The sequence below is a fragment of the Pleurodeles waltl genome, chromosome 5 (assembly GCF_031143425.1).
Source record: "Pleurodeles waltl isolate 20211129_DDA chromosome 5, aPleWal1.hap1.20221129, whole genome shotgun sequence".
In the NCBI taxonomy this organism is placed as follows: domain Eukaryota; kingdom Metazoa; phylum Chordata; class Amphibia; order Caudata; family Salamandridae; genus Pleurodeles; species Pleurodeles waltl.
In genome coordinates this window covers 1,187,822,618-1,187,836,888 of record NC_090444.1, presented here as the reverse complement: position 1 = coordinate 1,187,836,888, position 14,271 = coordinate 1,187,822,618, and the positions used below count along the sequence as shown (strand labels likewise).

At 42.2% G+C, this 14,271-nt stretch overlaps 1 protein-coding gene across 5 annotated transcripts in view; it reads right to left on the bottom strand.

Annotated features, from left to right (window-relative positions):
• CRYBG1 (crystallin beta-gamma domain containing 1) overlaps positions 1–14,271 on the bottom strand; it is a 785,716-nt gene that overhangs the window by 26,606 nt on the left and 744,839 nt on the right. For all 5 annotated transcript variants that reach the window (XM_069235429.1, XM_069235430.1, XM_069235431.1 and 2 more), the window contains 2 exons: positions 4,737–4,860; positions 1,282–1,440 (listed from right to left, as the gene is read on the bottom strand). In XM_069235429.1, coding sequence (XP_069091530.1) covers positions 1,282–1,440; positions 4,737–4,860 — 283 coding nt within the window. The remainder of the gene's footprint in view (positions 1–1,281; positions 1,441–4,736; positions 4,861–14,271) is intronic.

The following is a 14,271-nucleotide window of genomic DNA, read 5'->3' as shown; positions in this document are numbered from 1 at the left end:
ACAATCAGAAAAACACTGCTAGAGTTAACCTTCTGCTGTTAATAAGGGACCCAACAGGTAAAAAACACGTAAGGTTGATCCTTCAACTTGGGTCCAAAAATATACCAGTAAAGGATGTTTTTCTCTGAAAGGAGATTAATTTTTCTCATTTATTTTTTAATTTTAGTGTTTAATCAACCAAACCGTAGAACAGACGGACCTTCCATTAAAAACTGGGATTTTTACTGACAACACATTATAGCACTAATTAAACTTTAACTGGAATACTGTATGGCTTGCTATAAACGAGAAAATGGCCATCAGAAAGCAGTCATACTTTGTATTGGTGTGCCCCTAGCAAGGAGAGGAATCTAGTGTTCATATATGAAAGGGAGCACTTAACATTAAGAAAATGGAATGACATCCATATCCTTGGAAATATTCTAGGAGAGGTTATGAAATGCTTCACAGCAGTCACTGGGCATTTTACAAGTGAACATAAATCACAAAAGGATTGCCAGAAGTGCCACAATAAGTCTGGTGTCCGTGCAAGATTTCTTACAGAAGTCCGCGTACTTGCCATACTGGTCTTATTACTGTGAGGAAAGACTATAATTCATGTAAACTTCCAGCAGCCAAGGCATTTCCTCGGCTACTAGGAATAGTTGCATCACAATTGGTCCGGGTTGGGACCGGTCAGATGTAGGGCAATCACTATCTGTTCGTCTGGCTACAGCCCAAATGCTGGTAAAATGTTACCAAGGAAATAAACGTAGGGCTATTTAAGGATCTAATGAGACTATGAGACTACTTGGAACATTTCTACACTTTCACAAAGCTCTAGCAAGACTTTCAACTCATGGCTGTATCCACAGGACTGGCTGCCATTTGAAACAAAGTCTATTAAACGCTCCGGTTAAAAAAAAAAAAAAAAAAAACAGTTGTACTGTACCGTCTATTCTTTTGGTCTGTTCTTAAAAGAAGACTTATTCAAATACTGGAAATCAACAGATATTAGGGCCCGATTTAGAGATCGTCACAAACCTGACTGATATCCCGTCCACAGTATTATGATGTCCCTAGGATATAACGGACTCATAACATGGGGGACGTGATATCTGTCACATTTGTGACGGAGTAACCGCATCCACCAAACTCTAAATCAGGCCCTACTTTCAAAGGAGAGGAATTTGGATTAGGATAAATCAAAGCAACGTATCTAAGTAAACTCCACAGAGATGATGGTAAAATTAATCTTTTTTTTTTTTTTTTAAACAGTGTTTTAGACATTTATACTCTCACCCTGCACTTCAGAAATCCTTCATGGTACGCCCATATCTGATCTTCTGCTCCTGTGTCCTCTGTAACTTGCAATCGTAGCAGTTTTAGATCATCTAGATTTCCATTTGTTGCGACAAACAATCCTGTAGATTTGTTTCGGATCTTAAAATACACTCGTTTCTGGAAAACAAAATAGTTTCTGTAACATATGTTTTGGTTTACATACAATGTTGTCAATCTAATTGGAAAATGAACAATAACACAGAGGTAAACTCTTTCACAATTCACCTTCTCTTTCTCAGTACTTATTGAGCAACATTACCAACTTGTGATGGGACTCGGGTACTAATTTCATTAGCTGCTGCGAGACGACCAATGGAACCGTTTCATTTCCACATTCTCCCCATTATTTGCCTATCTGGTGCCTGGTAATGCTTTGTTTTGATATAGCGCAACTGAACCTGAAGATATTAGAGTGCTTTATGTGAGCACCAGTTACATGACACAAGGTTACTTTCATTGTTTAAAGGCACACGGAGATTAAGTGATTTGTCCAAAATCACAGAATGTTAAGTCAATGCCAAGACTTAAATCTGGCTCCCCAGTTCCAAAGTCGGCAGCTCAGGCCATAACGCCTCATCCTGCGTAGAGGGAGGATGGCAGGTAAAAGCCACTTGAAAGCTTGGTTTATTAAAAGCCACTTGAAAGCTCGGTTGATGATGGGCTCGACGGAGCCAGAGCCAGGCTCAAGCTTTCAGTAGCTCATCCATTGTAGTGGCCACTGTTTCATGGGCCGTAGTCCAAGGAAAGAAACATCGCCCCAGGCAACAGTGAAATACAGCAATAATTAAGTTTCAATAGGCCCCTCAGGCCTCTGGGCCTTCGTGCTTTTGCACCTCCTGAACCAATGTAAGCTACACCCCTTTGCACCCGGTTTATACCTAAACTGAGCTTCATTGGTTCTAATATATCATTTCCTAATCAAGTCATGTGGACCAGTTTGGTAAAAAAGGATATAAGCCACTTTAATGCCAGTCCCCATACTCCAATTTATGGCAGTCAGTGGGCCAGAATTGTGCAGTCCACTCTATTGCATGTGGCTGACAAGTACCACAGCATTATTCCTCCAGAGATTTCTTTGCTGAATGCCCTTCTTTAATTACTCTAGACTAATGGTACCACAGGCCCTACATTTGGTCTATGGCGGAAGACAGTCTTAGCCTCCACTAGAATATTGTCATGTTGAACATATCCTTTTAATTGAGTTGTAACAACTTTCACTAGCAATGTTGCTTGTTAGGATGATAGGGAGAAGAGCCCAAAGTTCGCTAGATCCACCACTCAGCCCTGGTTTCTTCAGTACAGAACAAATGATACATTTTTAAAAAAATAATTAGGGGCAGCTCTTGTATTTAGTGAGTCGTTGAAATTGTGACACACTAGGTTAATATCATACAAGTACTATCATACAGGCACGGCAGGTATCTAACAGAGCGCCTGAAAGCTTGCTGTGGTTTATCAGGGTCTCTTATGCTTCTATAGAAATATGTGATCACTCAGAAATTGTGCTATACCTTTCTGGTAACGTGGTGGTCTCCTTGTTATTTTCCTCTAGGGCTGGTTTTTGTTTTTTAATTTTTCATATAATTCCTCACTAATCGTAAGAATTTTCTAAATATAAATTAACCAAGTTATCTACCAGTTGTTGGGATGGGGACAGCTTATGAGGCAGGCCTGCTGGATGGCAATGTCTCAATGATGTTAATAACACTCTATGAAGTGTTTAAAAAGCATGTAAACATTTTGGGGAGTAGTAGGTCTTTTTAGATTTATCTACCTTACTGCCTCACACTTTTTAAGTAGCTATTTCTTTTGTACGAGTTCTGGTGTAAATCATTGATAGTTATAAAACTTAGGGCTGAGCATAACATTTTAATGGGACAATTCTGTCAAATGTTGAGTAGAGCTGACTAATGAAAGATTCCAGCATGTTTTCTAGATCTTAATAAAGGCATTGATTAGTAGTCAATACATCCCAATTTGAGGGGGTCGGGGGGGGTACTACGTTCAGACTCTACTCTTAATTTTGGGTGAAGATCCTACTGCTGGTTGTTCAAGGAAAATGTTTAGTTCATAATTCAAATTGAGATCATTGCTGTAACATTCTTGCTCTTTAGATCATGGCATGCTCGTTAAGCAACCTTAAATGGGAATGTAAATACCTAAATTCCCAAACACTAAATAGAAAGGCAGAAAAACAAAAATCAAAAAACATGTTAGTGATTTTAGAAAATGTTGTTGACTCCAGTTCTGTTCACATGTGTGACTGTTCGACCTTCACCATCAGATTTTCAAAATAAGCCACCAAAATGTATCTTGCAATGAATGATGTGTTCACAAAATTCTTCTGACTGACAAAAACAGCTTCTAATTGCTAATAGTACACTATAGTAACTGAGATAGAAAGAAAAATGGTAAGTTGCTCACGCTTAGTCAATGTCACACCCTAAGGTTCCAGGCATTTGATTCAAGCGTTTATCATGTGGCCGTAAGACTAGCATCAGCAGTGATGTAATGGCTGTGTGGTGTATGTAAACGTTCTGTGCTGGTGAATTACACCAGATACAGGTAAGCTCAGACAAAAGTGGGCTGAGCAGATGTCACAGTTTCTGCTAGGGTGATTTGTAATAAATGTAACCTCTAATTAAGTTTAGCCTTCCTTGGACAAACCTGCATATTATCGCTAGTATGTGGTCATTTTTACTACTGTGCATAAAGTAAACTACTGGAGAGTGATCTGCCCAGAATTTCAGAAGTGAAGTCGTGCTCGGATTACTAAAATCAAAAATCTTTGTTTCTGCACTTCGGCATAGGACATGGATGGCACTGGGTTAAACAGAGCAAGTCACTGACCTCTGGACAGCGGCAACAGCAGATCACTTATTACAATCGTCTGTCAGCCATTATGTACTAGTTCTATTCCTGGATTTGGGCTGTTTTCTTTCCTTTTCTTTTGGGAGCTTGTGTTCACACCTTTCTGTCAGAATATGCAGGACAGTGCACACGGCCTTTCCGTGCATCCAGTGCACTAGGTATATTTAGTGCAGTCCAGCACTAAACGGGCTATTCTTCCATCTCCCCATTTAAGTTTCCCTCTGTTCCTGAGGTACATCTTTTGGCTATAATAGCCTTTCGCTCCAGCATAGTCAGCTGGCATTTTAGCTTTGTGGTCTGAGCGCACTCTCTATAGCCCCCAGCAGTTTACAAAGCCAAAACCTGTCATACCAAAACAATACACATTGGATCTTCTCAGACCTTGGCGCTGATCTTGGATTCCCAGGAGAGTACTAAAATCTTCCTATAGAACCTCATAACAATGCAGTACTAGGTCTATTTTTAAGTTTTTTTTTTTTTTTTTTACTAGTAAAGAATTATTTACATTTACTAAATAAAAGAAACAAACACTGCTACCTTACCTGAATGAGCGGTCTCAGTGATCCTACCGTACGCCACCCGCTTATTGTGTACCAGTCTGGTATTTTATCTGGTGACAGCAGAATCTGGCGCCCTCTGTAATTGCTGTATTCGTAGATCACCCATCTAAAAGAAATAATGCTTGTACAGTTAATCTATTAAAATCATAAAATAAGTAAGTCATTTTTTAATTAAATTACATTTTCCCCAATTTCACAGGAGTTCCTCTTTTCACTTCGAAAGTTAAATATAGTCATCCCTGAATTTGATTGTTTTTTCACCTTTCACCTTTCGTGTAAAAAAAAACCAATAAAACATGCGGAAGGGAAAGAAAGCAGGAGCGAGAAAAGCAAATGAGGATTGGAAAAAATAGGGCAAACAGAGATGGCAGGAGAAACAATTCCGAATAACCATGTCTTCAATTGAAGTTATTATGGATGAGCCAGCACAAAGCAGACAGAAGTTAGCGTCTGTATATCAGTGGAAGTATCACAATGAAGAGTAGATTACAGCAGAATGTACTCCTGGCACCAATTTTAAATGCTCTGATTACAGCAAATGGTTGTTTCCAAAATGTGACCAGACACTTATGAATGGATAAAAAATGTACTTCCATTGGTAATGCTTGTCATTTGATTCACTGTTGGGAAACAGCCTTTACAACTCGGGAATATTACCGCTCCAGATAAGTCTATTTAAGTTAAGTATAAATATTTGTGTGTGTATGTATATATATATATATATATATATATATATATATATATATATATATATATATATGGAAAATGTCACTTACCCTTTGTACATCTGTTCGTGGCATTAGTCGCTGCAGATTCACATGCTGTGCACATCCCGCCATCTAGTGTTGGGCTCAGAGTGTTCCAAGTTGTTTTTCTTCGAAGAAGTCTTTTCGAGTCACAAGATCGAGGGACTCCTCCCATTTCGGCTCCATTGCGCATGGGCGTCAACTCCATCTTAGATTGTTTTCCCCACAGAGGGTGAGGTAGGAGTTGTGTATTATAGTAATAGTGCCCATGCCATGCAGTGAATACATATGTACATAATGTAGTTTAAAGTGATATATTTACAAATTTATAAATGTTCAAGATCAACTTCTAAACGGCTATAGGCTTCCGGGGAGGCGGGTGGGCGCATGTGAATCTGCAGCGACTAATGCCACGAACAGATGTACACTGGGTGAGGGACATTTTCCGTTCGATGGCATGTGTAGCTGCAGATACACATGATGTGCATAGACTAGTAAGCAGTTATCTCCCCAAAAGCGGTGGTTCAGCCTGTAGGAGTTTAAGTTGTTTGAAACAATGGTAGTACTGCTTGGCCTACTGTGGCTTGTTGTACTGTTAACACATCTACACAGTAGTGTTTGGTAAATGTATGAGGCGTAGACCATGTGGCTGCCTTACATATTTCGGTCATTGGAATATTTCCTAGAAAGGCCATGGTAGCACCTTTCTTTCTAGTGGAGTGTGCCTTTGGTGTAATAGGCAGTTCTCTTTTTGCTTTAAGATAACACGTTTGAATGCACTTAACTATCCATCTAGCAATGCCCTGTTTAGAAATTGGATTTCCTGTATGGGGTTTTTGGAAAGCAATAAATAATTGTTTTGTCTTCCGAATTAGTTTTGTTCTGTCAATGTAGTACATCAACGCTCTTTTGATGTCTAATGTATGTAGTGCTCTTTCAGCCACAGAATCTGGCTGTGGAAAGAACACTGGAAGTTCTACTGTTTGATTCAAGTGGAACGGTGATATGACTTTTGGTAAGAATTTAGGATTTGTTCGTAAGACTACTTTATGCTTGTGTATCTGAATAAATGGTTCTTGTATGGTAAATGCTTGTATTTCAATTACTCGTCTTAGAGATGTGATAGCAATTAGAAATGCAACTTTCCATGTTAAATATTGCATTTCACATGAGTGCATAGGTTCGAAAGGTGGACCCATGAGGCGAGTTAAGACAATATTGAGGTTCCATGAAGGAACTGGTGGTGTTCTTGGTGGTATAAGTCTCTTTAGGCCTTCCATAAACGCTCTAATGACTGGTATCCTAAATAAAGAAGTTGAGTGTGTAATTTGCAGATAAGCTGAAATTGCGGTAAGATGTATTTTAATGGATGAAAAAGCTAGCTTTGACTTTTGCAAATGTAGTAAGTAGCTTACAATGTCTTTAGCAGACGCATGTAGTGGTTGAATTTGATTATTATGGCAGTAATAAACAAATCTTTTCCATTTATTTGCGTAACAATGTCTTGTAGTAGGTTTCCTAGCTTGTTTAATGATCTCCATACATTTTTGTGTAAAGTCTAAATGTCCAAATTCTAAGACTTCAGGAGCCAGATTGCTAGACTGAGTGATGCTGGATTCGGGTGTCTGATCTGTTGTTTGTGTTGAGTTAACAGATCTGGTCTGTTTGGTAGTTTGATATGAGGTACTACTGACAGATCTAGTAGTGTTGTGTACCATGGTTGGCGAGTCCAAGTTGGTGCTACTAGTATTAGTTTGAGTTTGTTTTGACTCAATTTGTTTACTAGATACGGAAGGAGTGGGAGAGGGGGAAAAGCGTAAGCAAATATCCCTGACCAACTCATCCATAACGCATTGCCCTTGGAGTGAGGGTGTGGGTACCTGGACGTGAAGTTTTGGCATTTTGCGTTTTCTTTTGTTGCAAATAGGTCTATTTGTGGTGTTCCCCAGGTTTGAAAGTAAGTTTGTGGTATCTGGGGATGAATTTCCCATTTGTGGGTTTGTTGATGATCTCGACTGAGATTGTCGGCTAACTGGTTGTGAATTCCTGGGACGTACTGTGCTATTAGGCAAATGTGATTGTGAATCGCCCAATGCCAAATCTTTTGTGCTAAGAGACACAGCTGTGATGAGTGTGTCCCTCCCTGTTTGTTTAGGTAATACATTGTTGTCATGTTGTCTGTTTTGACAAGAATGTGTTTGTGGGCTATTAGCGGTTGAAATGCTTTCAATGCTAGAAATACTGCAAGTAGTTCCAGATGATTTATATGAAGTTGACTTTGTTGAGCGTCCCATTGTCCCTGTGTGCTGTGCTGGTTGAGGTGTGCTCCACACCCTACCATGGAAACATCTGTTGTGATCACGTTTTGAGGTACAGGGTCTTGGAATGGCCGCCCTTGGTTTAAATTTATAGGATTCCACCATTGAAGCGAGGAGTGTGTTTGGCGGTCTAGCAACACTAGGGGGGATTATTACAACTTTGGAGGAGGTGTTAATCCGTCCCAAAAGTGACGGATATACCACCAGCCGTATTACGAGTCCATTATATCCTATGGAACTCGTAATACGGCTGGTGGTATATCCGTCACATTTGGGACGGATTAACACCTCCTCCAAAGTTGTGATAACCCCCTAGATCTTGAAGTTGACCCTGTGCTTGTGTCCACTGTGTTGCTAGGCACTGTTGTAAGGGCTGCATGTGTAGTCTTGCGTTTGGGACAATGGCTATGCATGAAGACATCATGCCTAGAAGCTTCATCACAAACCTCACTTGATAGTGTTGGTTTGGGTGCATGTTTAGTGTTACATTTTGGAATGCTTGTACCCTTTGTGGTCTTGGAGTGGCAATCCCTTTTTGTGTGTTGATTGTCGCCCCTAAGTATTGTTGTATTTGACATGGTTGTAGATGTGATTTTTGGTAGTTTATAGAGAACCCTAGCTTGTGAAGGCTTTCTATGATGTATTTTGTGTGTTGAAGACATTGTTGCTGAGTATTGGTTTTTATTAACCAATCGTCTAGGTAAGGGAATACGTGCATGTGCTGCCTCCTGATATGAGCAGCTACTACCGCAAGGCATTTTGTGAATACTGTTGGTGCTGTTGTTATTCCGAACGGTAACACTTTGAATTGGTAATGCACACCTTGGATTACAAACCTTAAGTATTTCCTGTGGGAAGGATGTATGGGTATGTGGAAGTAAGCATCCTTGAGATCTAATGTTGACATGTAGTCCTGTTGTTTTTAGCAAGGGAATCACATCTTGAAGTGTCACCATGTGAAAGTGATCTGATTTGATGTAAAGATTTAGGGGGTTATTCCAACTTTGGAGGAGGTGTTAATCCGTCCCAAAAGTGACGGAAAAGTGACGGATTTACCACCAGCCGTATTACGAGTCCATTATATCCTATGGAACTCGTAATACGGCTGGTGGTATATCCGTCACTTTACCGTCACTTTTGGGACGGATTAACACTCCTCCAAAGTTGGAATAACCCCCTTAGTGTTCTGAGGTCTAATATGGGTCTCAGTGTTTTGTCCTTTTTTTGGAATTAGGAAATACAGGGAGTAAATACCTGTTCCTTTTTTATGGTTGGGTACTAGTTCTATTGCCTCTTTTTGTAACAACGCTTGGACTTCTAGTTGTAACAGATCTAAGTGCTGTTTGGACATGTTGTGTGGTCTTGGAGGCACATTTGGTGGTATTTGTAGGAATTTTATACAATAAACATGTTGGATAATGGCTAGGACCCACAAGTCTGTAGTTATGTGTTTCCAATTCTGGTAATAATGTGTGAGTCTTCCCCCCACTGGTGTTGTGTGTTGGAGGTTTGTGATGTTGGAGTCACTGTTTAGTTTGTGTGGTTTTTGGGCTTTGGAATTTCCCTCTAGTTTTAGGGAACTGTCCACCCCCTATATTGTCCCTGAAAGCCTCCTCTTTGGTATTGGCCCTGGTATGTGGGTCTGGTCTGTGAGGTCGAAGGCTCTGTGCTTTGGATCCGAAACCCCCCTCTAAAGTGTGGCTTCCTAAAAGTGCCTCTGCTCTGCGGGGAGTAGAGCGCGCCCATAGCTTTGGCCGTGTCAGTGTCTTTCTTTAGTTTGTCTATTGCTGTATCCACCTCCGGCCCAAACAATTGTTGTCCGTTGAAAGGCATATTCAGCACAGCCTGCTGGATCTCTGGCTTAAATCCGGAGGTACGTAGCCACGCGTGTCTCCGAATGGTGACCGCCGTGTTTATTGTTCTGGCTGCCGTGTCTGCAGAGTCCATAGCCGACCTTATCTGATGGTTGGAGATGGTTTGGCCCTCCTCTACAATCTGTTGGGCAATCTTTTTCAACTCTTTTGGAAGCTGTTCAATGAAATGTTGCATTTCTTCCCAATGTGCCCTGTCGTATCTTGCCAATAGAGCCTGCAAATTGGCAATTCGCCATTGATTGGCTGCCTGTGCTGCCACCCTTTTGCCTGCTGCATCAAATTTCCGACTTTCTTTGTCGGGTGGTGGTGCGTCCCCAGAAGTTTGTGAGTTCGCCCTTTTCCAGGGTGCTCCCACTACTACTGAGTCAGGAGTCAGTTGTTGCGTAATGTACACAGGGTCCGTAGGGGGAGGTTTATATTTCTTTTCCACCCTAGGTGTGATGGCTCTGCTCTTGACTGGGTCTTGAAACACCTGTTTGGCGTGCTTTAACATGCCTGGTAACATTGGCAAACTCTGATATTGGTTGTGTGTTGATGACAGGGTATTGAATAAGAAGTTATCTTCTATAGGTTCAGAATGCAATGCTACGTTATGAAAAGTAGCTGCCCTGGAAACCACCTGCATGTAAGCAGTACTGTCTTCTGGTGGGGACGGTCTTGCTGGGTAGCAGTCCGGACTATTATCAGAGACTGGTGCATCGTACAGATCCCATACATCTGGGTCATCTTGGCTCATCCTGTGCGTTGGTGACTGCACCATTGGGGGTGTTGCTATTGGGGACAGATGTGGTAAGGCTGGTGGTGATGTTTTTTCTTTAGCCACCTTTGCTTTTGGCTGCATTTCCGCTTCATGGAATGCGAGCTTCCGCTTCATCTTAATTGGGGGAAGTGTACTTATCTTCCCTGTGTCCTCCTGTATATGGAGACTCCTCTGGGAATGGTCTGGCTCTCCCATCCCTAGTTCTTGTTCAAACCTATGGCCTTGTAATTGTGAGGAAAGGCCCTGTTAGTCCGTATAGGAACCTTGTTTCGGCTCCAAGGCTGGGTGTTTTCAGCAGTCTTTTTCGGCTCCGAAGAAACCTTCTTGGATTTCGGGGTGCCGCTTTCTCGGTGCCGCATCTGGTCGGAGCCGGTATCTCGGTGCCGAGTATATTCAGTGCCTGTATCTCGACCGGAGTCGGATGTCTTCGGCTGCTGTGAGGCCTTTTTAGGTGCCAATGCTTGGCCACCGTGCTTTCGGGTAAAGCCATGGCCTGTCAGCGGTGGCGTCCCCTGGGCCATAATGATTTTCGAGTGAGTTTTTGTTGGGGCAGGTTTACTCACGGTTTGTTGCCTCGTCGGTTGCTCACTCTCTGGCTCGTCCGATTCTGAATCTGGGATGGGGAATGTCTCCTCCTCTTTGACGTCAGGGTGTCTGGCCGGTGTCAACGCCATTTGAAGACTTCGAGCTCTCCGGTCCCGCAGAGTCTTCTTCGACCGAAATGCCTGACAGGCCTCGCACGTATCCTCTTTGTGTTCGGGGGACAAACACAAATTACAGACCAAATGTTGGTCTGTATAAGGATACTTAGCGTGGCATTTGGGGCAGAAGCGGAATGGGGTCCGTACCATGAGCCTTGAAGACGCACGCGGTCGGCCGACCAGGCCCCGCCGAGGAGTGGAAGCCCCAAAGGGCTGCTGGAGCTCTTCTTTTCTTCGGTGTCCATTTGCTATCACTAACCCGATACCGAGCGCAAACATTACCGTTGAATTTTCTGATTGTTAACTAACTTTTCCGAACCCAAACACGGAGCGAAGAGGAACACGTCCGAACCCGATGGCGGAAAAAAAACAATCTTAGATGGAGTCGACACCCATGCGCAGTGGAGCCAAAAGGGAGGAGTCCCTCGGTCTCGTGACTCGAAAAGACTCATTCGAAGAAAAACAACTTGTAACACTCCGAGCCCAACACTAGATGGCAGGATAATGCACAGCATGTGTATCTGCAGCTACACATGCCATCGAACATATATATATCTATTCACTGAAAAAAAAAAACCTTACAGGGACGTTATAGTTATAGAATTTTTTAAAAACTGAGAAATTCAATAAAACATAGATATTCACTTAAAAAAACAAAGGTTACAGGGACGTTATAATTAGGCTCACATTTAAAACGTACAAAACCATAGAAATTCAGCTATTATAGCTAGAGTTATTGCAAGTAACTATACCTCGGGCCCCAAGGTAACTATAACTCGCACCTCAGTTATACAAAGTTATTTCATCAATAATTTCACTGCAAATGTTACAGTAACATTATCAATGGAGTTCTAAAAGATGTCATGAGTTCTGTAATATCTGGGGCAATTAGCAGTGCATGGCGAGGGCACGAGTTATAGATACCTTAGGGCACAAGTTATAGCTCTTTGAAATAACTAACTATGGTAGCTCTATTTTCCGATACCCAGCCTCAACTCTAAACACACCATGCCCACCAAAAACCCATACCCAACCTAAACCCTAAAAACACCTTAACACCCAATAATCCATACCCATGCTGAATCCTAAAAATTCCCTTGCCTCCCAAAAACCCATCCCCAACCAAAACCCTAAAATTTCCCTTGCCACACAAAACCACATACCAACCAAAACCCTAAAATTGCCCTTAATTCCCAATAACCTATACCCACCCTAAACCCTAAAAATTCCCTTGTCACCCAAAAACCCATACCCACCCTAAAACCTAAATTTGCCCTTACCACTCAAAAACCCATACTCATCCTAAAACTGCCCTTGCTTCCATAAACTCATACTCATCCTAACCCCTAAAATACCCCTTGCCACCCAAAACCCATGCCCACCTTAAACCCTTATATTACACTTGCCACTCAAAAACCCATACCCACCCTAAGCCCTATAATTACACCCTCTTCACCCAAAAACCCATACCCACGCTAAACCCTAAAATTACCCTTGCCACTCAAAACCCATACCCACCCTAACTCCTAAAATTACACCCTTGTGACCCAAAAACCCATACCCACGCTAAAACCCGAAATTACTCTTGCCACTCAAAACCCATACCCACCCTAACTCCTAAAATTTACTATATATATATATATATATATATATATATATATATATGTTCGATGGCACGTGTAGCTGCAGATACACATGCTATGCATATCCATTCCGACATCTAGTGTTGGGCTTGGAGTATTAAAAGTTGTTTTTCCTCGAAGAAGTCTTTTCGTAGTCATGGGATCGAGTGACTCCTCCTCTCGGTTCCATTGCGCTTGGGTATCGACTCCATTGTTAGATTGTTTTCTTTCCGCCGTCGGGTTCGGACATGTTTCCTCTCGCTCAGAGATTTCGATTCGGAAAACCTTAGAAAACCTTCCTCTTCGTCAGTATTGTTTCGATCGTGTTCTCCATCTATCATCGAACCGGTAATACCGTCGGAAAGTTACTTTTGTTTGCCCTTCGGGGCGCGTGCACCCAACTTGGGCCTATTCGGGCCAACCGCGTGGAAAGCCTGATGGATCGGACTCCATTCCGATTATGCCCTCTGTGCCACGCGAAGTACCCCTATACAGACCAGCACTTGGTTTGTAACTTGAGCCTTTCTCCACACCATCGGGAGGAAAACTGAGGCCTGTCGATCGCTTTGTTAAAAAAAAGACTCTCAGAAAGCGCAAAGCCCAAAGACTCGAAATGGCGTTGGAAAGCAGTAAACATCTTGACATCACTGAAGAAGAGCAGGCGCAGACAGCAGTCTCCATTCGAGACACAGACTCCAAACAGGAATCCGAGGACGACAGACCCATCACAGCTGGCCAGCATGTGAGTACGTCTGCCCCTACACCCCTCCACAAAAAACATTCTAAGGCCTTGGGTACACCACTGCCGTAAGGCCATAGTCTGGCCTGTAAAAATTCAAAAGTCTGCTTTGGAACCGAGACCTTCCACAACATTTTCGGTACCGAAAAACAACAAACTTCAGAACCGAAGAAAACATCCTCTACGCAGGAGCAAGGACTTTCCAGGAAATTAAGAGAAAGACATAAAACCTCTGAAGAAGAGGTGGACATTGAGCCCATTATACAAATTATGGATGAGAGACAATCCAGGATACACATCCATAAAGAGAGAGAGGAAGGATTGATACTGCACCTCCTTTAAAAACACAAAGGAAGCTGGCTTTCCAAGAGGAACTGGACACTGTACAGCTACCAGTAAAGGTGCAAAAGCAAAAGGAGAAGCCAATACCTCCTCATACTTCTCCTCCTCATCCTCCATAGCTATCTGTCTCCCCCACACCAGCCCTTCACCAATGCCTTCTCCAACACACTCATTTTATTCACAAGAAGACATAGTAGACCCATGGGATCTTTATGACCCTGATCCCATCCCAGATAATGACCCAGATGCTTACCCATCCAAACCATCTCCACCTTGAAAATACCACAGCAAACAACCAAGTCATAGCCAGGGCTGCAGCTTATCATGGGGTAACAATGCATTCAGAGCCACTGGAAGAACATGTTTTATTTCATACATTATCTTCAACACATTCTAAGTACCAGTGCCTCCCAAT